Source organism: Arachis hypogaea, chromosome 11 (genome assembly GCF_003086295.3).
Source record: "Arachis hypogaea cultivar Tifrunner chromosome 11, arahy.Tifrunner.gnm2.J5K5, whole genome shotgun sequence".
NCBI lineage: Eukaryota > Viridiplantae > Streptophyta > Magnoliopsida > Fabales > Fabaceae > Arachis > Arachis hypogaea.
Window position 1 is genome coordinate 65,609,028 of NC_092046.1, and position 27,587 is coordinate 65,636,614.

At 31.6% G+C, this 27,587-nt stretch overlaps 2 protein-coding genes across 2 annotated transcripts; one reads left to right on the forward strand and one right to left on the reverse strand.

Annotated features, from left to right (window-relative positions):
• The first annotated feature begins 321 nt into the window (after positions 1-321).
• On the forward strand, positions 322-3,982 carry LOC112722189 (receptor-like protein kinase FERONIA). Its single transcript, XM_025773157.3, has one exon. The coding sequence runs from the start codon at positions 967-969 to the stop codon at positions 3,661-3,663; it is 2,697 nt and encodes an 898-aa protein (XP_025628942.1). The 5' UTR covers positions 322-966; the 3' UTR covers positions 3,664-3,982.
• Positions 3,983-22,821: 18,839 nt separating this feature from the next.
• LOC112722190 (ABC transporter C family member 3) lies at positions 22,822-27,365 on the reverse strand. The gene is given in 8 exon segments (XM_072206969.1): positions 22,822-23,862; positions 23,943-24,107; positions 24,199-24,792; positions 24,882-24,968; positions 25,076-25,186; positions 25,189-26,537; positions 26,627-27,143; positions 27,145-27,365. Coding segments are annotated over 8 exon segments (3,324 nt in total). The 5' UTR covers positions 27,331-27,365; the 3' UTR covers positions 22,822-23,547.
• Positions 27,366-27,587: the final 222 nt, after the last annotated feature.

Consider the following 27,587-nt stretch of genomic DNA (forward strand, 5'->3'; position numbering starts at 1 on the left):
ATATCTCTCCGTCTAAATTTAAGACTTTTTATCAAGTAATGTATGTTATATTTTTTATTAATTAGACAAATCTTAAATTTTTATTTTATTATATTTTATAAAAATTGTTAGAAAAAAATTTAAAAAGACAATTTATTAACTATGACTATTTCTCTATTAATTTTCAACTAAATTACATATATTTTCTTACAAGCCCGAAATTAAAACACATAACATGCTTTATATATTACTCTAATTTAAACTTTTCTTGTTCACTCACCGCACCCAAAAATAAAAACATAATAATAAAAATAAATAATTATTTTCAGAAAAAAAGAATCTTAGTTCCCATATTTAATGCAGTTTTCTGTTTCTGGTATTTTTCTCTCTCATTTCTCTTTCTTTCCCATTCTCTTGCTCTTTCTCTGAGCTCTAATTCCAACTGCAGCTCAAAACTCGCAACTCCAGATCCAATACAACTTCCCTATATACCTGGAATCGTTCCGTTTTGACTCACCGAGTTGCCTCTTCAAGCTCTCTTCTCACTTCTCATGGCTTAAGGTAAACAAAACTTACCACACTTTTCTTTCCCCATTTAAATCCCTTCATTAACACCATCATTTCCTTGATTATCTCACACCCTCTGATTCGTTTACCCCACTGTTCATTAATCCTAGCTCATGTAATCAAAATTCCATATTTTTTCCTCTCTCTTTCTTGGATCATACTCTGCTGATGTTGTAATCTTGGGGTTTTCAAGCTTATCATTTCCAACCACAACCCCCCACATTCCTTTCCTGATCTGGGTGATATTAAAACTTGAACTTTCCCCATAAAAATTGGATCTTTTGTGCAAATTTAGTGGCTTTGTTTGATTTTTTCTGGGTGTGCGTGCTAAATCATAATCCAATAAAAATTGCTCTGTAACTAACGAGAAGGGACAAAAATGGAAAAAAAAGGGTAGTCTTAGTTTCAGACTTAGGGGTCATGAGGAGCATCAATTGCTATGTTCCTTTGTTTGTTTGTGTGTTGTTCATAGGATTCTTGGCTACTGAGGTAGTCCTAGGACAAAATTATAAGCCTGCAGATAACATTCTATTGAGTTGTGGTGGGCCTCCAACTAGTAAAGATTCTGATGGAAGGGTATGGTATAGTGATGTTGGTTCCAAGTTTGCATCATCCAAGGGAAACACCAGCACCTCGCTGGCGGCAACTCAGGACCCTGCTGTACCTACTGTGCCATACATGAATGCCAGGGTGTTCCATTCGCCTTATACATACTCCTTTCCGGTGGCGTCCGGTTGGAAGTTCCTCCGGCTGTACTTCTACTCGGCGTCCTACAATGGACTCAATGCCAGCGACGCACTGTTCTCGGTGACTTCGCCGTCCTATACCTTGCTCAGGAACTTCAGTGTGGCGCAAACCACACTGGCTCTGAATTATGTCTACATTGTGAAGGAGTACTGCATCAATGTTGATGGGGACACCTTGAATGTGACTTTCGCTCCGTCGACCAACAAGTCGAACGCTTATGCGTTTGTTAATGGGATTGAGGTTGTGTCCATGCCTGATATATATACTGAAACTGATGGTTCTACCATGATGGTGGGTACGAATTCTCCTATCACTGTTGACAACAGCACTGCGCTTGAGACTCTCTATAGGTTGAATGTGGGTGGAAATGATATCTCGCCTTCCCAAGATACTGGTTTGTTTAGGTCTTGGTCTGATGATGTGCCCTTTCTATTTGGGGCAGCCTTTGGTGTGACCGAGCCTGCTGATTCGTCGGTCAAGATTCGGTATCCTCCAGGCACGCCAAGTTATATTGCTCCATTTGATGTCTACAGTACAGCCAGATCAATGGGGCCAACTCCGAAAATCACCATTAGATACAACTTGACTTGGATTTTTTCTATTGACTCTGGGTTTTCGTATCTTGTGAGACTCCATTTTTGTGAGGGAACATCAATTATAAACAAGATCAATCAGAGAGTATTTGATATATTCCTCAATAATCAAACTGCTGAGCCCGCGGCTGATGTTATTGCGATGGCACAAGAAGAATACGGAACTTCATATACAAATGGAGTTGCAATTCATAAAGATTTCGCTGTTTTTGTTCCCGATGGAGAGCCACGTCAGGATCTGTGGCTTTCATTACATCCTGATAAAACTATGAAGCCCAACTATTATGATGCAATCCTGAATGGAGTGGAGATATTCAAAATAAGTGATGCTAAGGGTAATCTGGCTGGGACAAATCCTATTCCTCCTCCAGTGCAAGATGACATTGACCCGGCTAAGGCTAGGAGTCATCATGCTACGTCGAAGAATCATACAGGAATAATTGCAGGAGGTGTTGCTGGAGGAATTGTTGTAGCACTTGTCATTGGACTATTTGCTTTCATTGTATCCCGTCGTCGCAGCCAAGGAAAGGAGCCTAGTTCAAGTGAAGGGCCATCCGGATGGCTTCCACTTTCTCTGTACGGCAATTCGCACTCTGCGGCTTCGGCCAAGACCAACACAACAGGAAGTTATGTGTCCTCTCTGCCATCAAACCTTTGTCGTCACTTCTCATTTGCTGAAATCAAGGCTGCTACGAACAACTTTGACGAGGCTTTGCTTCTTGGTGTGGGAGGATTCGGCAAGGTTTACAAAGGTGAAATCGATGGTGGTTCAACCAAAGTAGCAATCAAGCGTGGGAATCCATTGTCTGAGCAAGGAGTGCACGAGTTTCAAACCGAGATTGAAATGCTCTCTAAACTCCGCCACCGCCACCTTGTCTCGCTGATTGGTTATTGTGAAGAAAACACTGAAATGATTCTTGTCTATGATTACATGGCCCATGGAACACTCAGGGAGCATCTATACAAGACACAGAAACCTCCATTGCCATGGAAGCAAAGGCTTGAGATATGCATTGGAGCTGCTCGGGGTTTACACTATCTTCACACTGGTGCCAAACACACTATCATCCACCGTGATGTGAAGACAACAAACATCTTACTTGATGAGAAGTGGGTGGCCAAGGTCTCCGATTTCGGCTTGTCAAAAACCGGACCAACATTGGATAACACACACGTAAGCACTGTGGTAAAGGGTAGTTTCGGATACTTGGATCCAGAATACTTCAGGAGGCAGCAGCTCACTGACAAATCCGATGTTTACTCGTTTGGGGTGGTTCTCTTCGAGATACTCTGTGCTCGTCCGGCTCTAAACCCGACCCTTGCCAAGGAGCAAGTGAGTCTAGCGGAGTGGGCGGCTCACTGCTACAGAAAAGGCAATCTTGACCAGATTGTGGATCCTTACCTCAAGGGCAAGATAGCCTTTGAATGCTTCAAGAAGTTTGCCGAGACTGCGATGAAGTGTGTGGCCGACCAAGGTATTGAGCGGCCGTCCATGGGCGATGTCTTGTGGAACCTCGAGTTTGCTTTGCAGCTGCAAGAAAGTGCCGAGGAGAGTGGCAAGGGCTTCGCTGGAATACTGAACGAGGAGGAGCCGCTATGCGCGAATCCTAAAGGGAAGAAGGACTCTGATGCATTGCCAATGTATGATGGCAATACTGATTCAAGAAGCAGTGGCATGAGCATGAGTATTGGTGGTAGAAGCTTAGCAAGTGAAGACTCTGATGGATTAACACCAAGTGCTGTTTTCTCTCAGATCATGAATCCAAAGGGTCGTTAAGTCCAATTCAAGGAACTGAAATTGAAGTTTAAATTCCACTCACAAAAAGCTACTCAAGTTTAGTAGTCTTAATGTGTTGCTTTCTCATGTGTTAATTACACAATGAGTTCAAATTTGAAGGGCTTTTCTCTTTTCTTTTCTTTTCTTTTTTCATGTTATTAATTTTCCTAATATTACTACTATTCCTTTGTACGGTTGTATCTGATTTATTATTTATTATTATATGTTTATGTAAGTTGTAATGCTGCTACTACATCAAAGATTAACCAGCAAACATGTTGTAACGAGGTTGTTATTATCAATAACTTTTAGAAGATCATTCCTATTATTCCCTACATGAGATCCTCTTGAAGACAATTAATGTCACAATAGCAAAAATATAAAATACAAGGGGCTGCTACACATACAAGTAAAAAGGCCGTACAAGTTTTACAAGTTATCAGCCCAAACTTCATTAACACGCGCATTAACTCATTTTGAATGGAGCGTAACTACACGCGCCCCACTCAAACGGTTCCTCTTCTTCTTCTTCTTCTTCTTCTTCTCTTCTTCTTCGTCTTCGTCTTCTTCTTCTTCCTCTTCCTCTTCCTCTTCCTCTTCTTCTTCTTCTTCTTCGTTTTTTTTCGATTTTCATGGTTTCTAAAATTCTTTTTCTTCTTCTTGCTGCACGTTCTTCTTCCTCTTACTCTTCTTCTTCTCCTTTTCTTTCGTTTCTGCACGTTCTTCTTCCTCGTTTTCCTCTTTTTCTTCTTCATTTACGTCTTTTCTCTCTGTTTTCTCTTTTTTTTCGATTTTTCATGGTAAAATCGTTTTTGAAGAAGAAGAAGCAGCAGAAGATGAGGAGGAGAAAGAGAAAGAGTTCTGAATTATGCATAAGATGTACTTCAACGAATTTTGGTTTGGGTGAATTCTTGTAACCGTTTGGGTGTATTTTCTGTAATCCTTTGGGTGTATTTCTGTAATCATTTGGGTGTATTTGAGTGATATCTATGGGTGTATCTGACTCATATCTATGGGTGTATCTTACTGATATCTATGGGTGTATTTTTCATTTCAGAAAAAATGGCAGGCAGAAACCAAGCTGAAAAAAATGTAAGAACAAATATATGTCTTCGATCAAATCAGTTTTTCATAATAGAAATATATCTAACTCTAATTTTGCTTTGTTTACAGCAAATCAAGGACCTAAAGTGTGCAACCCATCTGTTGAGTGAGAAATTCAGAAATATGAGCGAGGAGAAGTGATGCAATAAGACTGTCCAGGCCATCCTCATTGTTATTGAGTCCATTTTGTCAGATAGATTCTAATGATATTGTCACTGATTAATGTAACTGTTATATACTCTTGTAAGAAATTTAACACATGGTGTAAATATATTTGATCCAATTATAAGTAAATTTTTTTTTCCATAATTAAACTCTCTCTAGTGTATTCAAAATGTCTGATTTACAGGTACTATAATATGAAGTGGTGATCCAGATAGATTGGAACCCATATATGACGGTCTGCATAAAGATCTGCATAATACACCCAAACACAGACTATAAATACACCCGATAAAAAATTAAATTTACACCTCTACTGCAGATTTTAACCCAACACTACCTGAAAGCCACTTGTTGTCCACAAGACCAAAATTAATTAAACTCTCTCTGGTGTATTCAAAATGTCTGATTTACAGGTACTATAATATGAAGTGGTGATCCAGATAGATTGGAACTCATATATGACGGTCTGCATAGAGATCTGCATAATACACTCAAACACAGACTATAAATACACCCGATAAAAAATTAAATTTACACCTCTGCTGTAGATTTTAACCCAACACTACCAGAAAGCCACTTGTTGTCTACAAGACCAAAATTAATTAAACTCTCTCTGGTGTATTCAAAATGTCTGATTTATAGGTACTATAATATGAAGTGGTGATCCAGATAGATTGGAACCCATATATGACGGTCTGCATAGAGATCTGCATAATACACCCAAACACAGACTATAAATACACCCGATAAAAAATTAAATTTACACCTCTGCTGCAGATTTTAACCCAACACTACTTGAAAGCCACTTGTTGTCCACAAGACCAAAATTAATTAAACTCTCTCTGGTGTATTCAAAATGTCTGATTTACAGGTACTATAATATGAAGTGGTGATCCAGAATTCCAAATAGATTAGAACCATATATAACGGTCTGCATAGAGATCTGCATAATACACCCAAACACAGACTATAAATACACCCGATAAAAAATTAAATTTACACCTCTGCTGCAGATTTTAACCCAATACTACCTGAAAGCCACTTGTTGTCCACAAGACCAAAATTTAGCAGAAAATCATTCCAATTCCTATCAAATGAGTCTTTGCTATGAGGGTTTCATTTTTCCTCTTTGCTACATGTAATCAATTGATTCTTAATCTCGTTTTCCTTCCTATTTGTGCTCCACTTCGCCCTGATTCAGCTGACAATCTGAGGTTGAATCATCTATTATCTTCAAAACGAGTTCAAACTTTGATTTCAGAAACCAGAAAATCGAAAAGAAAACGAAGCTGGAGTTACAGAGAGAAGAACTAACGTCAATGACGAAGAACAAACCAATAAGAAAGGAGAAGAAAAGAACGATCGAAAAACCAGGAGAAGACACGCGAGAAGAAGAACGATGAAATTTTGAAAGAAGGAAAACAAAGAAGGAAACAAATCTTTTAAATTTGGTAGTTATACAAACGCGGGATCTTTGTATAGCGCGTGTAAGTGACGTAGGAGTTGCAACGCGTTTTAGTGGATTAGGCGTTAATGAACTTGTAATAGTTACAAGCCCTAATCGCTTGTATACTGAGCTTTTCCCAAAATACAATATTTGATTTTTGCCATCATTATCTTAAGTGTCTTAAATATTTTTAACCATTACATCAAAAGTTATATATTTGCTATAACATTTTGAGATTAAAATGTATTGACACATTGTCTAATTTGTTATATATATTTGTAAAACTATCTTATTCATACAAATACAAATTAGCTGAAGTATGTGCGAATTCATAGTGTATGACAATTAAATCTTATATAGGAGGATGAGCACGCAAGTGGAGAACGTGTGTAAGAGTTAGATAGGAGGAATTATTATTATTATTATTATTATTATTATTATTATTATTATTATTATTATTATTATTATTATTTTCAAAATTTTCCAGCTTATCTTTGCATGGCACCATATGTCATATGTGGCTAGTGTTAGGTGGACAGCTGTGTTGTGGTGTACAAATACGCAAAAAGAAGGGATCAAATTCTATGATTACGGATGTGTTTGGATGTGTTTTGACTATGAAAAGTATGTTAAAATTTTTTGAAGTGTTTGGCTAGTTTTTTTTAAATTTCGGAACATAGATGTGATTCTCACTTTTTATGAGAAGCTAAAAATTATAGTTTATGCATTACGTTCACTTCTCATGTTTATCTATTTATTAATTCTATTCTTTATCTTTTTTTAAATAATAATTCATCTTAAAATTATTAATTTCACTAAGAAGGATAAATTAAATAAAAAATTTACGATAAAATAATAATAATCAAAGAGGGACAAATATGGATGAAATTCTTATGAAGCAATGGTAATTCAAGCATACTCAATCAAACTCAATAAAATCAAATAGAGAGTCTAAAACTACTTGCAAAAATTATGTACAAGAAGAATTATATTATGATAAAATGTCTCTCACCTAACACTTTTTTTTTAACGTCTTTAAGTTGGATGGTCATGAGTTCAAAACTCTTCTCTCTTGGGTGCACAAGCCGGTCTACTTCTATGCTTGAAATATGTCAAATAAGTTTGATCAACATCAACCATAAGTCCCAACTTAGTCATTAATTAACTTAATAATAGGTTAGTATTAATAGGTATCAAATTGACTAATAAGGGACCCAAATCATCAATCCATTTAGACCCAATGACTCAAGGTCACTCAATTCTCTTAGTCTAAGTCAAGAGTATTGAAAACTACTCTATAACTAGTGAAAATATTTTATCAAACACCTAGAGTGCAATAAAAGTAAACATCATAAATTACAAAAATTAATGAAAACTATAACTAACACAAACAAAAAATCAACAATAGCAACTAAGATAAACATAAAAAGACATGGAAACATAAAATTGCATTAAAAGAGAATTGAAATCCAACAATTGTTCATAAACTAAAATAAACAAAATAAACAAACTAACAAGAGAAACTAAGAATATTAAGACAATAGAACAAGCTAAGAAAATGTAAAAAGGATTAACAAGAACAAGAATTAAAATCTTAGATCTAAGAAAATTTGACGTAAACTACTATAAACTTTAGGGAAAATAGAGAGCTTCTCTCTCTAGAATTTTAACTTAAAATATGATGAAAAATTAAGTTAGATAAACACAAGCCGGTCTCTTCGCCGTGTCCGACCTCCTTAAAGAGGTCATGTATGAATAAAGATAGTCCCTTTTGAGTGGATCTTTCGTTTTTATTGGGTCTGACTTTATATTTTAGGTCATAGTATGAACAAATAAAAAATATCAATTATTTTTGAAATATTTTTAATATATCAATATTAATAAACCTTAATTTATTTGATAAAATAAATAATTTTATAATATTAAAATTAATATTAATTTATACATTTCGAATATAAAATTTAGTAACTAAAATTATACCCTAACTAAACCTTCAAATTTTAACTCTAGCTATCTCAAAAGTATGCACTTTAAATCCTTAATATATATATATATATATATATATATATATATATATATATATAGACAATTTACATAATAAAATGATTGAAGAAAAAACGTTATATAAATACAATATTGACAAACTCCAGATACAAATACAATAAATACAATTGTATGTAATTCGCTATACTCTGTAGCGGAATTCAGATACACGTAATCACTGCTACACCCTTTAGCAGTTTATGACCAAATTTTGTGAAAACATAATCTGCTAGCGTGTTATGAAAAGAATGACTTATTATATAAACATGTATAATAGATTAATAATAACAATGTAGCAAAATGAACGAATTGATACAAAATGTAATCGTCCATACTATTTTCCTTAAATTTATAATGTATATGACTTTTTATCTATTCAAATTTAAAAAAAAAATAACTTGACATGTTTAAATTTATAAGTACTCAATTGTACTCCATTATATTTTTTTCTTCACTTTTTTTTTTTACTTTTCTTTTATACTTCGTTAATTAATTAAAAAATATATAAATTTTAGATATATTAATTTTAGGATATATTAATAGGTCTCGTACGAACTACTACTAGTAGAATAAAGTTAATCCTAATGGTTGTTGATGATAATGCCAAAAATAATATTGGATTTATTTTTGTTTCTATTTCTCTAATTTTCTATTTTTTTATTAGTTATTTTATTCTCTTTGTTGCTCCACCTAGTTGTTTTGAGCTCATTTCTTCAAAAAAAAGATCTACTTTATGCCAATTCATATGTGTAAATGTTGCAGCATTAAGAATCCTGCTAGTTGTCATCACCCCTACTTATTACAGAACATCTTTGGTTCTTTAAAAAAAATTAAAATTAATAAATAAAATTATTACATATTTTTAAAGTTAAAATAAAATAATATTGTTATTCTTATTTTTAAAATATACTATTTTATATATAAATTTTTTAATTTTATATTTATATAAATTTATAAAAAAGAGTAATATTATTCATTCTCTGTAAAATAATCTTATAATTTAACAAAAATAACTTACGTGGTTTTATTTCTAGTTATAAAAATAAATAATGCTGCAATATAGAAATAAGTCATCCTCTCTTTTCAAAAAAATATTCACAAAATAAGATATCGTAAACTTTAAATCAAACTCTTCAATTAATGTGTTCATGATCAGTTGATTTATCATGATCAGTTAAAAAAGTCTAATATAGACTAACCTTATATATTAATTAATATCTAAATTTTAAAAATTATTATAATATTTTAAATTTTAAAAATTATTTTATTAAACGCATTTATTGTTATTTGTGTTTATTAAAATTTATTTTTAATTTAATTTATCAAATACATATGCCTATAATTTTTAAAAAACTAATTTTTAAAAGTTAGTTTTTGCAAAAATGACGATTACATTTTGTATTAATTCGTTCATTTTGCTACATTAATTGTTACTATTACACAAGTTTATATAACAAGCCACTCTTCTCATCATCCGTGCTACAGAGTGTAGCGGATTATGCTTTCACAAAATTTGGTCATAAACTGCTACAGGGTTATAGCGGTTTATGTTATACATGCTCTCAACGTAATCAGCGAGAAGGTATAGCGGATACATGCATCTGGATCCGCTACAGGATGTAGCAGATTACATCCAATTATATTTGTTGCATTTGCGTATAGAGTTTGCCAATGTTGTATTTACGTAACGTTTTTCTTCAATAATTTTATTTATGTAAATTGTCCTATATATAACATTAATCATAAGTTTCTCACCTTTAAATTTTCTTATAATATTTCATAAGTTTCTCACCTTTTTATCAATAATATTTCATATTTAAAATTTTATGATATCAAATACTAAATTAAAAATTAACAAAATATTAACCGTATAAATTACAACAAAAAAAAATCACAAATAATAACCAAATAACTTCAATTTCTATTAAAAATAAATTCTAAATTTCAAAAATAAAAATTCAAAAAAAAAATAAAAGAAAAATAATAATTTAAATATAAATAATATTTTTACTAAAACAAATATATATTTGACATTATTCTATTAGATAAACTCTAAAAGAAATTTTAAAAACATATATCTTCAAATTCTCAATTTTTATTTTAAATTTTGATCATCTTGCAAGTTTAAGTATTTCCTTCTGCTCTCAAATCTTCGAACTCCAAAAATAGTCATTTGACTAGTGTAATAGTATTTTTCAACACTTCAAATCTATTATTGTCTACAATTTTATTGAAGAATTCAAACAATAAATTCTACACAAAATACTACGTTAAGTTAAAAATATTATTCTCTCATTTTATTTTAACTCAATAATATTTTTTGAATAAAATTAGACTTAATTCTAAGAAAATAAACTTCAAAAAAAATTTTGAAGGGGACGACCACAACTTAAACAATTGAAATTTTTTGTAAAAATATAAGTAAACCTCTTTAAAATTTGTAAAAATATAGGTAAAGATTTAAAATTTAAATTTCATTATTACCAATAAAAATAAAAAATTAGCTCCATATTAATAATTAACAACCTTTTGAAATATTATGGTTACTTAATTATTTTATAATCATGTATTGATATCAAAATTTATTTTAATTTAAATTTTAAAATTTTCAAAAAGAAATCAATTAATTTTTTTTTTTTTGAAAAAATAAGTGTTAGAGTTAAAGTTTGTTTTGGTTGCAAAAGATATTTTGTATTTAAAACTTTAATACAACCATAATAAGAATAAAAATTAACTACAATTTTAAAATTTATTTTTTTGCATAAAAAATCTTTGCATCTTTTATTTTCTCTTTTTTAATGATCGAGAATATTTTGAAGTTAGAAGTAAACCACATAAAATTTTGTAAAATAATCTTCTATAAGAAAATTTAATTTAATACATTATGAGTAAAAGCTCACATAAAAAGAATATATTTTGAGAATGTTGTGGATAAATATTACTATTAAATAATTTTACTCTAATAAATTGTAAGACACCAATAATTCCATACTCATTGCAAAATTAGGGTTAATAGTCAAATTCATCTTTAAAAAGATCACTCATTCTTTAAATTAGTCCCTAAATAATTTTTTTAGTCATATTAGTCCCTGAAAGATAAAACATAAGTCAAATTAGTCCTTCCGTCAATTGGATAATGACGTGGTGGATTAATGCCACGTGTCACTTGACATATAAAAAAGTTATTTATAATTAAAATAGTTCTTAAAAGTCCAGACATAAGTTATTTTCATCCCTAAAATTTTAAAAATTAATCAAATTAATCATTATATAAAATTTTTTATTTTTTCAAATTAATCAAATTAATTCTTATATAAATTATTATTATTATTATTATTATTATTATTATTATTATTATTATTATTATTATTATTATTATTATTATTATTATTATTAAGCATCAAATTTTCAATATTTTGTAAAGTTTAGAATTGAAGAAAAATCTGTGCATCTTCTTAAATTTTGGCTCTAAGTATCACGATCATTAGATATATGTAACTAATACCGTAATGAAAAAAAAAATAGTAGAAAAAAATAGTAGTATAATTTTGTTTTGGTTAACATACATAAATTTTGATTTTGAGCATGTAACTTCGTTTAGGTTAACAAATATATACATTTTAATTTTGAGCATAAATACATATATGAGTAATTCTTCGCATACAAGCGATTAAGGCTTGTAAGCCTTACAAATTCAATTAAAACTAACGCTCAAAACGCACTTCTTCTTCTTCTTCCTCTTCGTCGTCTTCTTCTTCTTCCTCTTCGTCTTCTTCTTCTTCTTCTTTTCTCCTTCTCTTTCTCCTTACTGCAGGTTCTTCTTCCTCTTCCTCTTCTTCTTCTTTTCTTTCGTTTCTTACCTTCTCTTTCTCCTTCTTCTTCTTCTTACTGCACGTTCTTCTTCCTCGTCTTCCTCTTCTTCTTCATTTATGTGCTTTTTTCTCTGTTTTTTTTCGTTATTCTCGATTTTCATTGTTTTTTGACATCAAGCTCTGAAATCGTTTTTGAAGAAAAAGAAGCAGCAGAAGATGAGGAGGAGAAAGAGAAAGAGAAAGAGTTCTGAATTATGCATAAAGTGTATTTCTTAAATCCTTTGGATGTAATTTTGTAATCTTTTGGGTGTATTTCTGTAATCTTTTGGGTGTATTTCTATAATCGTTTGGGTGAATTCCTGTAACTATTTGGGTGTATTTCTGTAATCCTTTGGGTGTATTTTTGTAATCGTTTGGGTGTATTTCTGTAATCGTTTGGGTGTATTTCTGAAGTTCCATTATCTTCAAAACGATTTCAATGCTTGATTTCAGAAATCATGAAAATAAAAAAAATGAAGAAGAAGAAGAAGAAGAAGAAGAAGAAGAAGAAGAAGAAGAAGAAGAAGAAGAAGAAGAAGAGGAAGAGGAAGAGGAAGAGGAAGAGGAAGAGGAAGAGGAAGAGGAAGAGGAAGAGGAAGAGGAAGAAGAGGAAGAGGAAGAAGAAAAAGAAGAAGAGGAAAAGGAAGAGGAAGAAGAAGAAGAAGAAGAAGAGGAAGAGGAAGAGGAAGAGGAAGAGGAAGAAGAAGAAGAAGAGGAAGAGGAAAACATGGTGAGTGTAGCGTTTTAAAAACAGAAAACGGTTGAATAACGAAGAAGAAGAAGAAGAGGAAGAGGAAGAGGAAGAGGAAGAGGAAGAGGAAGAGGAAGGGGAAAACATGGTGAGTGTAGCGTTTTGAAAACAGAAAACGGTTGAATAACGAAAAAGAAGAAGAAGAAGAAGAAGAAGAAGAAGAAGAAGAGGAAGAGGAAGAGGAAGAGGAAAATATGGTGAGTATAGCGCTTTGAAAACAAAAAACGGTTGAATAACGCATTAAAAGGCCCGTGTGTAGCAACTTGTAAGACTTGTATGTGTAGCAGGCATCTACATATATATATTCCAGCAAAATGTAATAATGTAAGAAAAAAGTTTTAGAATAGAAAAAATAAGAGGGATTTTGAGAAGAATTAAAAGAAAGAAATAATTCTATTAAAAAAATTTTTAAGAAGAAAATATATAATTACTAATTTTTTGTATGTTTGTCAATTACATTTCTATTAAAATTAGTAGTATCAAAAAATATTTAAATTTAATATTATGAAAAAAATATAAAAAAAAATTTATATAAGGACTAATTTGATTAATTTTTAAAAATTTTAAGGATGAAAATGACTTACGGCTAAACTTTTAGGGACTATTTTGATTATAAATAACTTTTTTATATGTCAAGTGACACGTGGTGTGCTAAGTATGACTGACCTGACACGCATCCAATCATCTTGTGACACGTGGCATTAACCTGCCACGTCATCATCCAACTGACGGAAGGACCATTTGACTTACGTTTTATCTTTCAGTGACTAATATGACTAAAAAAATCATTTGATGACTAATTTAAAGAATAAGTGATCTTTTAGGAACAAATTTAACTATTAATTATGAAATAAAAATTATTTTTTAAATTAAATTTTATTAAAAACATAGTTCCAATTAAAAATAAATAACCAGACAAATTGTGTCAACCATAATTTATATTTTGAAAATTAAAAATTAACAATTTTATAAATTTCTGAACACAAATTTTTAAAAATTAAAGAAATAATTGATTATCTATCTTCGGCTTTCAATTCAACAATATACTTGGTAGTTTTATCATTCTTTTTAAGAGTCTTCTCACTTTTAATTTCAATAAAATATCTAATAACATCTAAAATAAATTAAAATAAAATAAATTGTTGTCAATAAATTTATTAAAAGAAAAAACAGAACCGAAATTATCAATGAATTAAAAAAAAATATCACTGAATTAATTTTTTAATATAAATAAATATACCAACTAAATAAGTGTAACGAATCTATGAGTATTGAGTGTCAAAACTCAAAAACTAAATCTATATCGTAGAATACCTAACTATTCTAAAAATTTGCACATATTAGTACGCTATTTTAAATTTTAAATTCATCACAAACTTACAGGACGAACCTACATGTAATGTAGAGGGGCATTTGTCCCCACAAATTTAAAAAAAATAATAATACTTATATATATATATATATATATATATATATATATATATATATATATTTTGCCCTTTTTATATTATGTTTATTCAAAATAAAATATAAATGATTTTTTTTTTGTTTTATGTTAAAAATTTTTTTGTTAAACTTAACATATAATTATAATAATTAATTAATTATATTATTAAATTTGAGTTAGTATAATAATAAAAAATAAATAAATAATTTTAAAAAATAATGATAATTAATTTTATTATATTAGTTAATTAGTTGATAATTTAATTTTTTAATTAAATATAACTTAAATTATTAGTAATTTGTTAAAAAATTATTTAAGATATTATCTATATATTAATATACTGTATTAATATTTATTAATAAAATGGTCTTGATTATAGTAATTACTTTGGTTAAAAAATTTATTTATGCTATAAAGACTATAACAAATAGATCTAACAGTTAAATACTTAAATATGAGATAATAAAAAATAAAATAATTTTTTAAGAATATATATAAAAAAAATAATATTATCATGTTAAAAATAAAAAGAAAATTATTATAAATTATTATTTTTATTATTCTGAATATTATACTGTGGGTGTAAAATTATCTTTTTATTATTTTAAATACTATAATAAGTGATTGCGTGTATATTTTTAGTTTTTATCAATATGTATAGATAGTTATAATTTAAAATTTTAAATATATCTAAACCAATTTGGGTTGGTCGAGTGATCAACATAGTAGTGGTCCGCTTAAGCAAGTGTTGGGAGTTCGAATTCCATCTTATATATGTAGTAACTCATTGGGACTCTTAAATGAAATTCAAATTCATAATGGAATAATCTTTAACTTGTTGGGTATTATAGGAAGCAAAAAAAAAATATATCTATACCTAAATTTTATTATATTTTGCCCCACTACAAATTTTTTCTGGGTCCGTCATTGCAAACTTATGATGTGTAGTCTTGAAGTTACTCATATTGCGTCCAACACCAAAATATATGATTTGATAAGTTATTTTTTCTCTTAACAAATTCATGAATCGAAATACAAGAGTTCTCTTAACTAAGACATGTATCTTTCCTCCCTAAAATTAATAAACAAAAATCAAAGAATAATTAAAAATGGCAACGAACATATTTAAAATATCAATAATACAAATTTAATATTAATTAAAAAAATGATAGAACACTCATATTTTCATCGAACTAAACCATCTTAATTGGCTGAATTGAGTATGGTTGTGGATAATTTTTGTAGCTTAATAGTGCCCACAACCTTATCGCTCGTATACGTACACACAAATTTCTAAGATTAGTTTCAATAATTTTGTGAATATTAACTACCATTAAAATTTAATAGAGAAATTTTAGATAACACAAATATGTAAAGGAAGTAATTAATGCATTGAGACCTAAGCATCGAATGTGTTGTGCTACATTTCTAACTTGTATCTTTATAGTTGGCTCATATCTAAGATTTTTTATATTTAATTGACATTGGTTTGGATTGGATTTAAATTTACAAATAAAACAAATAAATTTTTTTTGTGACTAAATAAAACAAATAAATTAAAATATAAATCCTAACAACTATTCAAAAAGATGATAAAAATTTAAATAGAATTATTATTGTTACTCATAGAATAGGACATAATATTATTATTACATATGGATAACAACATGATTGGCCAGTATCTAATCACTTTTTAAATAAAATTATTATTATTATTATTCATAGTATTTGAGTCTTTTTTAAAATAAAAGAGTAATATTATTACGTGAATTTATTATTAAAAGCTAATTTTTTTTCTTAGAAACTAAATTTATTTTAATATTTAATAATCTCAATTATACAATATTATATTTAAATTTTGAAATTTTGAATACAATCACAATAACCCTAAAAAATAATTACAATTTAAAAATTTAAAAAATAATAACATAAATAAATAATTTATAATTTATAAATAACCTCTTTATATTTATATCTAACAACCTTGAAAAGCTAATTTTTTGTTGATATCTAACAACTTCAATTGTACAATATTATATCTAGATTTTAAAATTTTAAAAAATAATAATCTAAATAAATAATTTTATAATTTATAAAGTTTTAAAATTTTTAGTAACAACACTTAAAAAAATAATCTTTAAATTCAATATATGAACGTCATGTCAGAAAAAAAATTTTTTTATTTATATTACTATAAAAATAAAAATAAAATGAGCGTCATGTCAATAAAAGAATTCTCTATTTATATTATTATAAAAATAAATATATAAATTCATAACAACATCAGCACTCACTAGATTATTTCTGTTAAATTACCGCCAAATAAATATTCTCACAACTATTTTTTCGACAATGAAAATTTTCTTTTGGTGATCCACTATCTTCTCACTCATCAATTTTATTACCCAATACTTCTTCCTTTAGTTTTTGGTCTCCTACAAAACGAAAAGAAGTGTGTTATCAAAAAGACAGAAGCCATTTACAGATTTGTTCTTTCCCTCAAAAATTTGGGTCAGCTCTAGACATAGTAGCATAACCGTGTCTTGCCTCCAAACAGCCAGCTACACTTTGCTCGAAATTTGCAAAGCATCTTTTGAGAATGAAAAAACTGTACGGTGTGGTTTCTCCAACAATAAATAATTATAGGAGTAAAATATTAAAATTGACAGTAAAAGATTATAACACTTCAAATCTAAATATAGAAAAACTAAAATTAATTTATATTCATAAAACATAAAATTTTATAGATAAAGCTACCTAAATCCTAAAAATATATCAAAAAAATTCTAAATTACCTCTCTACTCTAATTTAATCACTCTCAAAAATTCCTCTTCACCAGTTGAATTCAAACCACACAAGTGTGAACCGCCAGCCACAATAATGCTCATCATTGAAACATTTCGAAACTCTCTCTATGAAATTCGCAACGCAAGCATTACTTTCCCAACACCGAATTCGAGAACTTTCCTTCATATTAACACCACCTGAGAAACCCGACCCGGATGATATGGACGCGAATGATGCTCCATCTTCCTCTATCTCTGCTATCTTCGCCGATGACTATGGTGCGTCATGGAAGATGACGAGGGAGCTCCCTCCTCGGACTGAAACGTTAGCTGTGATACCATTGGAGGCTGTGCTACTGTGTTGACTCTGTTTTTCTGGGTTCTAGCCGTTGTGATTTTGATCTTCTACGCATGAAGAATAACGGCAACTATCTCCAACAAAACGCGGTAGCTGATGATGAGCTTGAAATCGATAAGGCTTAGAAATTTTTGTCAAGCGTTGTTGTCGGTAAAGAACTTGTTGAGAATGATGATGAGATGATGAATTTGAAATCGATGGGATTTTGGGATTTCTGTCAGGTGTTGCTGTTAGTGGTGTTGAGAATTGAGATTGAAGTGGAATAGATGAGGGAAGAGAGGAAATAGAAGAAGGATTGAGATATTGAGAGTGATAAAGAGGATTGGAAATGCATATGAGATGGAATTAGAGGTTAGACGTTAGAGTGATTAGGTTAGAATCGGTTCGGCTAGGAACCAACTAAGATTCAGTCAACTTCTGTCAACTTTTTAATTGATTGGACGGATTTATATATTAAATAAATATTTTTTTATATATATTTTTATAATTGTTCAAAAAAAATCCGTACTCCACACCACTCCTTTTTTCATATTAGCCTATGACTTTGATACCACCACAAAAATAGAATTCAAAACAATTCCCTAGAAAAAAAATTATATATACACAAACAAATTCAATACTGAAAATTATGGTGGGTGGTATTTGGGTGATTAAAAGTGAGGACACTCACTTTTTTTCATTTAAATCCTAACCCAATGTCGTCAATTTTCATTTCATGAATCTACATGATGACTTGGTGTATACATACGTAAGATTTAATCTATTTCCTTGATAGAATAATCACTTCAAGGAAATTGAAATCATCATCATAACCAAAAATGGCATCAGAATATGATGATCAACTCGGTTGTTTACGTGAAGATTCGACATGGACAACGACGGTAGCTTAACGATTCTAGAACTCGCCGTGCTCTTGCGTTCTCTAGGGATCAATCCCATGGGGAACCGATCCACTTGTTGTGGACGAACATGGACGTTAACGGTAATGGCTACGTCAAATTGGAAGCGGCGGTGGAACTGGTGCCGAGGCCGAGGACCATGCTGGACTTGACGTATTCGACGGCAGCGGCGAGTTTTTTGAGGTCATCTTGCGTGAGGACAGGGGTGAAGAGGGCTTGTGACGGTGAGGGAGAGAATATGTGTGTTGTTGTTGAGGTGTGTAGGTTAATATGAAAGAAAAAGAAAAAAATTTTATAGTTTTTAATTAGGTTTACTTAATCAGTTTCTAATTATTTAAATTTTGAATTTAAAAATTTTAAAATTAATTATTAATAATTATAATTAATTGAGTTGTTCAATTCTTAACTGGTTACACACTTGGTTATCTATACTTTTCCGGTTAGAATAGAGTGATCATTTAAATATTTTTAATAGATTTTTAGAATTTAATTAGTTTTGTCTATGAAATTCTATTTTTTATAAGGGCCCCGCTACACATACATGCAAATAACGCATACAATCCTTACAAGTTGGCCCAACCCAGGTTTAATTCACGCGCACTCCCTCCCTTTAAATGGAGCATCAATTCCACGCGCGTCACTCAAACGATTACGCTTCGAAAAAACCGCTCGTTATGGCTCGCTCTTCCTCTTCTCCTTTAAAGATAACACAAATCCTCAAGTTTTGAGCAACATTCCAAACTGAAGAGACATTTGAACTCGTCGCGAATAATAGCAGAAACCATCAACAAAATATTATTCAAGGTACGTTATTGTTTTACTCATCTTGTACATTTTTCACATTTCTGTTTCTGATTTCGAAATCGAAGAACTAGGTTTTACTGTTCTTCTATGTTCTTCTAGGTTTTATTGATCTTCTTGTTCTAAATCTCATATTACTGTTTTGACTATTCTTCTTATTCTAGGTTTTACTCTTCTTGTAAGTTCCTCTAGGTTTTACTGTTCTTCAAAGTGGTTCTAGGTTTTACTGTTCTTCTTGTTCTAGTTCTTCTCGTAACTGATTTTTCGCTGTATATTGCTTAATTTATTGGGTGTATATGGCGTAATGTGTTGGGTGTATATGGTTGATTGTTGGGTGTATATGGCGTAATATGTTGGGTGTATACGGCGTAATTTGTTGGGTGTATATTCCTGAACCCATATCATGTAATATAATCAACTATTGCAACTGTTCTAATATTGCTTGTCCTTGTGTGTATATTGCTTGACATTGTAATATTGCTAGAGCTTGTATATTTATCCATGTTTCAGTGAATTGAACATAATTTTGAATTGATCTAATTAAATACTTATGAAATCGATTTGGGTGTATGTACCTCATCTAAGTTTTTACCGTTCATCTTGCTCTAACTTTTACTGTTCTTCTTGTTCTAGTTCTTCTTCTAACTGATTTTTGTGTGTATATTGAGTAATTTGTTAGGTGTATATGGCGTAATGTGTTGGGTGTATATAGCGTAATTTGTTGGGTGTATATTTCTGAACTCATATAATTTAATATAGTCAACTATTGCAAATGTTCTAATACTGCTTGTCCTTGGGTGTATATTGCTTGAGCTTGTATATTTATCGTTGTTTGAGTCAATTGAACATCATTTTGAACTGATCTCATTAAATACTTATAAAATCGGTTTGCGTGTATGTGGTTGATCTATGGGTGTATCTGACTGATATCTATGGGTGTATTTTTCATTGCAGTAAAAATGAAAGGCAAAAACCAAGCTGAAAAAAATGTAAGAACAAATATATGTCTTCGATCAAATCAGTTTTTCATAATAGAAATATATCTAACTCTAATTTTGCTTTGTTTACAGCAAATCAAGGACCTAAAATGTGCAACCCATCTGTTGAGTGAGAAATTCAGAAATATGAGCGAGGAGAAGTGATGCAATAAGACTGTCCAGACCATCCTCATTGTTATTGAGTCCATTTTATCAGATAGATTCTAATGATATTGTCACTGATTAATGTAACTGTTATATACTCTTGTAAGAAATTGAACATATGGTGTAAATATATTTGATCCAATTATAAGTAAATTTTTTTTTTCAGGTACTATAATATGAAGGAAAACATCAAACCAAATATACACCCATATTGTTTGACGAATTGAATAAGCGAGCTGTTCCGGGTAATAAACTTGTTAAAAAATGAATGCATGCTCTCGCTCCTTTGTGTGTTTCTCATCCCTGCCCAGAAGTGGTGATCCAGATAGATTGGAACTCATATATGATGGTCTGCATAGAGATCTGCATAATACACCCAAACACAGACTATAAATACACCCGATAAAAATTAAATTTACACCTCTGCTGCAGATTTTAACCCAACACTACCTGAAAGCCACTTGTTGTCCACAAGACCAAAATTTAGCAGAAAATCATTCCAATTCCTATCAAATGAGTCTTTGCTATGAGAGTTTCATTTTCCCTCTCTGCTACATGTAATCAATTGATTCTTAATCTCGTTTTTCTTTCTATTTGTGCTCCGAACTCTTGTAGAAAAACCTGCAGCCTTGGCGTAGTTTCTGTAAAATTTTCCAGCATCTTCAAGGGTGGTAAAGGTCATTCCAACCTTCGGAACAAACTGGTCATCAACAACAGAGAGGCTGTAGAATACACCATGTCAAAAACGATAAATACACCCAATTATTGCTAATATAATACACCCGAATGGCACTAACTCAACTAAAATGACAATAAAAGCCATAAGCTGTAAATACACAGGCTGCAGAATACACCATGACAAAAACTAAAAACACACCCAATCATGTCTGATATAATACACCCGAACGACAACAACTCAGCTAAAATAACAGAAAAAGTCATAAACTGTAAATACACCCACACTCCCGAAAAAATACACCCAAAAAAGTTTTGATCTACACCCGAGCGTCTGCTATAAATTCCAGATAATCAATCAAAACTAATACATTACATTCAATCCACAGATTTATGTTCACGGGGAAGTTTCACAGTCAATGTTCACGAATTATTCAGCTACACAATGCTATACAAATGACTGCAACAAAATTCAGAGTAATCGTATGTAAATCAAACCTCAGGAACTTCGTTAGATTCAAATTCATAATCCACTTCGCCCTGATTCAGCTGACAATCTGAGGTTGAATCATCCATTATCTTCAAAACGAGTTCAAACTTTGATTTCAGAAACCAGAAAATCGAAAAAAAAACGAAGTTGGAGTTACAGAGAGAAGAACTAACGTCAATGACGAAGAACAAATTAATGAGAAAGGAGAGGAAAAGAACGATCGAAAAATCAGGAGAAGACGCGCGAGAAGAAGAACGATGAAATTTGGAAAGAAGGAAAACAAAGAAGGAAACAAATCTTTTAAATTTGGTAGTTATACAAACGCAGGATCTTTATATAGCGCGTGTAAGTGACCTAGGAGTTGCAGCGCGTTTTGATGGATTAAGCGTTAATGAACTTGTAATAGTTACAAGCCCTAATCGCTTGTATACTGAGCTTTTCTCTTTTTATAATTAGAAGTTAGTTTTAATTCGTATATAATCAGATTTGTCGACGTTATAATCTTTCATATTCAGATTTAATAGTTTACTCATAATTATAAAGTGCGTTTCAAGTTTCAACATCCCAGTTTCAACATCCCTCAAAGTTGACAGCCATTCACGTCCTTTTATTATAGATAATCAGTGACGGATCTAGAAATTTTATAAGAGGGGGACTAAATTAAATATAAAATAAATTAAAATATAATATAATAAAAAATCAACAAAATATAATTTATAGTATATAGGTCAAATTTAATAATTATATTATATAAAAATTAACATTCAACTACATACTTTAAGTTTTGGTATTTTTAAATTTGTTCAGCGATATTTCATATAACTAAAATTATCAATTTATTATCTGGAATAAATTTTGAAACATTCTCTTTTTTAACATATACAATTATATAATAATCTACTAAAAGTTTATTTTTTATCTTGTTTTAATAATTTTTATTGTTTAAAAAGTCTATTCAATTGTTATTGTTGTCATAGAAAAAATCAAAATAATTTTTTTTTATAATTGTTGATTTTTTACATTAATCCAAACCTATATATTTCAATAACTTTTCAATTATTTATATATTCATAAGCTTTTATTGTTTTTTAAACTTATTTTTTATTTGCTACTAATATATTATAATACACATTATAATTTATATATATTAAGTTACTAACATGTAATTTTTTTAGTGTGTAATATATTAAAATATACTTAATCTATAATTAATATATATAATAAACTAATAATACTATTTTTTTTTTAAAAATGGGGCCACCTTAGGCCACCCTTAGATCCGCCTCTGGTCTAAGGTAGCTAGGTTTAGTAATGCAGCTCCACTTGCTCAACAAGTACTGTTTTATTTTGGTTGCTTCCAGTTCAGGTTATTTTGGGCTTAGTGATATTGTACATAAACTTGGGATTCTTGCCTTCAATTTCTGCACTTGCTGTCACCATTTTGGTTATGGTGTGTAACACACCTTTGGCCAATATGCAAGAAAAATTACACTCCAAGATCATGGAAGCTAAGGATACAAGAATCAAGATGACTTCAGAGATAATGAAGAACATAAGGATACTGAAATTGCATTCATGGGAATCTACATTCTTACAGAAACTCCTCCAATTGAGAGACACTCAGAAGAGTTGGCTGCAGAAGTACCTCTACACTCGCTCAGCAGTAGCCACTCTTTTCTGGACTTCTCCAACTTTGGTTTCTGTTGTTACTTTCGGCATCTGCATACTGGTGAACACAGAACTGACTGCGGCTACTGTCCTCTCAGCCTTGGCAACTTTTCGGATTCTGCAGGAACCAATCTACAATCTTCCTGAGCTGATTTCCATGATAGCTCAAACAAAAGTCTCTCTTGATCGAATCCAAGAGTTGATCAATGAAGAGGATCAGAACCAGTTTATGAACAAGCACACTTCAAAAGATTCATCAATTGTTATTGAAATCAAGCCAAGTGAATATGCATGGGAAACAAGTAACCAAGATGATGAGAACAAAGTAGAAGACTAGATTGAAGAGAAAATTGATCCGGACTGACAACCATTCCATGATGGCATAATTATGAAAGGCTACTCTAGAGTATTCATCAACAAGATCCTTGATTTTGGTCATGAATATTTGTTCTTGATTGAAACAACGAATCGTGGCGGCCCCAGCAATAGATTCTGAGAAATGATGCAAGATTGGGGCCTTTCTGATCCCTACTATCCTGGCTAATTCCCTGGCAGTAGTAATGTAATAAGCCTGCAAAGAACATTACTTGCTTTATTACTATTATTATTATTTACATATAAGATTGAGAATCCATTATGAAATGAACTTACCTGATACCATATGGAGATAGGAAACACCACAAGAAACACAAGGATGACTTGCCACGCGACCTGCGACATTAGCATGATCATACTCAACAACTGAATTAGTGCAAACACTAGCCCTGCTAATCTGTATGGTATGTTTGTGTCAATTGTACTTTGATCTGTTGATGACTGTAACATCAAAATTCAGAAGGAAAAATGGTTAAAACATGAATAGAAATTATAACAATAATTAAATATAAAGAATAGTAGATGAACTGACCCTACTGAGGATTCTGCTTGATGGTGTGGTATCAAAAAATGAAACAGGTGCTCTGAAAACAGATGTAATCATTCCATGAAAAAGACGCTGAGCTGTCTCAATAGCCACCACTGCCATCAAAACAGTCCTTCCAAGTATAAAGATAGAGCTTCCACCAGAAAGAAGAACAAATGTTCCCATAAGCATCCCTTTGGTTACCCTCCCAGTTTGTTCTGCAGCCCAAGAAATCCAATAATTGCTTCCCATTCGCATCACTTGAAACAGAATCTGGCAGAGAAGAATGACCGGAACAAGTGATCCTCTATATGCAGATGTGAGAAAGGTTGAGTAAACACTCCATTTCACTCGACCGGTCTCTGCTTCTTCTTCTTTGTTTCTCTTCCAATTGCTTATGCTTTCTTGAAGATTCTCTTCAGCAACTTCAATTTGATTCTTTTGAAGGGGCCTGCAGCTAATAGAGTTCTCTTCATGCCATGGATTTATTTGGTTGATTGTTTCTTCATGAGCAGCCATTTGTCGAACAAATTCACAGTTGGGACATGCTATGTGTTCTTTATACCTTCCTGACTCCACTATTTTTCCATCTTTCATTACCTAAAGGAGTAATGGAATTAAATAATGGTGACAAGGCAAACACTTATTAGTAGTTTCACTACTGAAAGACAAGTTTTGTATAAGCTTACCAGAATTAAATCTGCAGCTTCCAAAAATTCTAGTTGATGAGTAGCATAAACAACTGTCTTCTCAAACAAAAGTTGCATAAGGCATTTCTGTACAGCATGTCCAGTTCTTAGTGAAGTACTTTGAAAGAAATGAAGCTGAAATAACAGATAATTAAAAAAGAGAAACAACAAGCTCAATAATAATTAGTACTAACTTTAAATAAATGAGTTCCGGTATGAGCATCAACTGCACTGAAAGGATCATCAAGGAAGTAAATACCTGAATCATTGTAAACAGCTCTTGCGAGTTGAATCCGTTGTTTCTGCCTTTCTGGCCTCCACTTAAGTTTATGCCCCTCTCCTCCACAAGATTCAAATCTCCATCACTCCACATGTTGATATCGTGATGCAAAGCACAGCCATCCAAAACATTTTCATAGAAGTCCTTGTTCATTTCCTTTCCAAACAGGATATTCTCTCTTATTGTTCCTGATTGAATCCAGGGACTCTGTGGCACATAACTTCTTGTTCCATAGACTTTGATCAATGTCCCGGAAACCAATGGAATCTCACCAAGCATACAACAAAGTAAGCTTGATTTTCCAGACCCCACTGAACCATAAACTGCTACCTTCTGACCTTTCTTTATCTTCAAGTTTTCTGTGATTTGAATTGTTGGTTTCTTGTTGGTTCCATCACTTGTTTCCCATGCATATTCACTTGGCTTGATTTCAATAACAATTGATGAATCTTTTGAAGTGTGCTTGTTCACAAACTGGTTCTGATCCTCTTCATTGATCAACTCTTGGATTCGATCAAGAGAGACTTTTGTTTGAGCTATCATGGAAATCAGCTCAGGAAGATTGTAGATTGGTTCCTGCAGAATCCGAAAAGTTGCCAAGGCTGAGAGGACAGTAGCCGCAGTCAGTTCTGTGTTCACCAGTATGCAGATGCCGAAAGTAACAACAGAAACCAAAGTTGGAGAAGTCCAGAAAAGAGTGGCTACTGCTGAGCGAGTGTAGAGGTACTTCTGCAGCCAACTCTTCTGAGTGTCTCTCAATTGGAGGAGTTTCTGTAAGAATGTAGATTCCCATGAATGCAATTTCAGTATCCTTATGTTCTTCATTATCTCTGAAGTCATCTTGATTCTTGTATCCTTAGCTTCCATGATCTTGGAGTGTAATTTTTCTTGCATATTGGCCAAAGGTGTGTTACACACCATAACCAAAATGGTGACAGCAAGTGCAGAAATTGAAGGCAAGAATCCCAAGTTTATGTACAATATCACTAAGCCCAAAATAACCTGAACTGGAAGCAACCAAACTCCATGAATATACCAGCAGAAATCCCCAATTCTTTCAACATCCACATTCACCAAGTTTATGATTTTTCCATGGGTTGGCCCTGCACACTTGATCATTAAGGACTTGCTGTAAATTAGAGTCATAAGAGCCGCGCGCACTCGAATTCCAATTCTCTGAGCACCAAAGTACCATTGTCTTTGGCTCAGTGACTCCAATGTCTTTGAGAGGAAGAATATGAATGCAAGAATGAGGCCGCATTGGATGCTTGAATTGGAATTATCATCCATGCTTGAATTGGAATTATCATCCACCAAAAAATTCACAAAGTATGTAATCAACAATGGACCCATATAGGATGCAATTGTATTAACCCCTTCAAATATAAAACAAAAACAAATCAGTAATCACCATAAACAATAAATGTAAAAAAGTACATAGCATCCAAAGAGTAATAAAATATACCGGCAAAAACTGCATTTAAAGCCAAGGACTTCCACACAGAACTGGTTATAGCTTTAGCCAAGGAAGCCCCTTCAAGTTTCTGTTTGCCAAGCGATTCTTCCAATAAGGAAGAAGCATTTTCTGCAGTTTCAGAATGAGGAACATCAGGAATGTGAGCAAGCTCAAGCTTCTGAACTCGACCCTTTCTAAAAATGGGATTCAGCCATCGAAATGTGAGTTGGCTCCAAATCCCTGCAGTTGTGAAGTTCTCTCCATCTTCATCATCATCATCATCTTCTTCTTCTCCAGGGTGAACCAAGAGCTGTTCCATGTCAGTGTTGTGTTGTTTTTCTCTTGCACATAAATTCAAACACAAAAGCAACAACAACATAGGCAAGGAAACCACACTAACTATGTTATCATCCTCTGACAAGAAATTCCAGAAGTCCAAGTATTCAAAGTTGTTCTTCATTAGTCCAATAGAAACTGAGATTGCCTCTATGATACTGGCCCAGACCCACCAGAGAACCAGAACAAAAAGGGAATCTTTTGTTGTCTCTTGTTGTCTTCTTCGTTGAATAGAATGAAACCAAGCTTGCCATAACCCATGTTAGAGCAAATGTAACAGAACTATATCTCGCTATTTTATTAGTCCTATATTCATGAACTGCAAAAGCTATAGTTAAAAAGGTAAGAATGAAATTGAATAGGAGAGTGACATGCATATTATTGGAACTAAGGTAGTTAGGTTTAGTAATGCAGCTCCACTTGCTCAACAAGTACTGTTTCATTATTATTATTGGAACTTATATATATATAGACAACACATATATATACTTATGGAAAGTTGCTTTAGTCTGGATCAGTTAATGCGTGCACTAAATTAATGCTGGGATATGTGGATAAGTAAAATCTAAAAGGCCTTTATATGCATGAGTCATCAGCAGTTGTGTTCTTAGTTTAATATATAATTAATATTTTG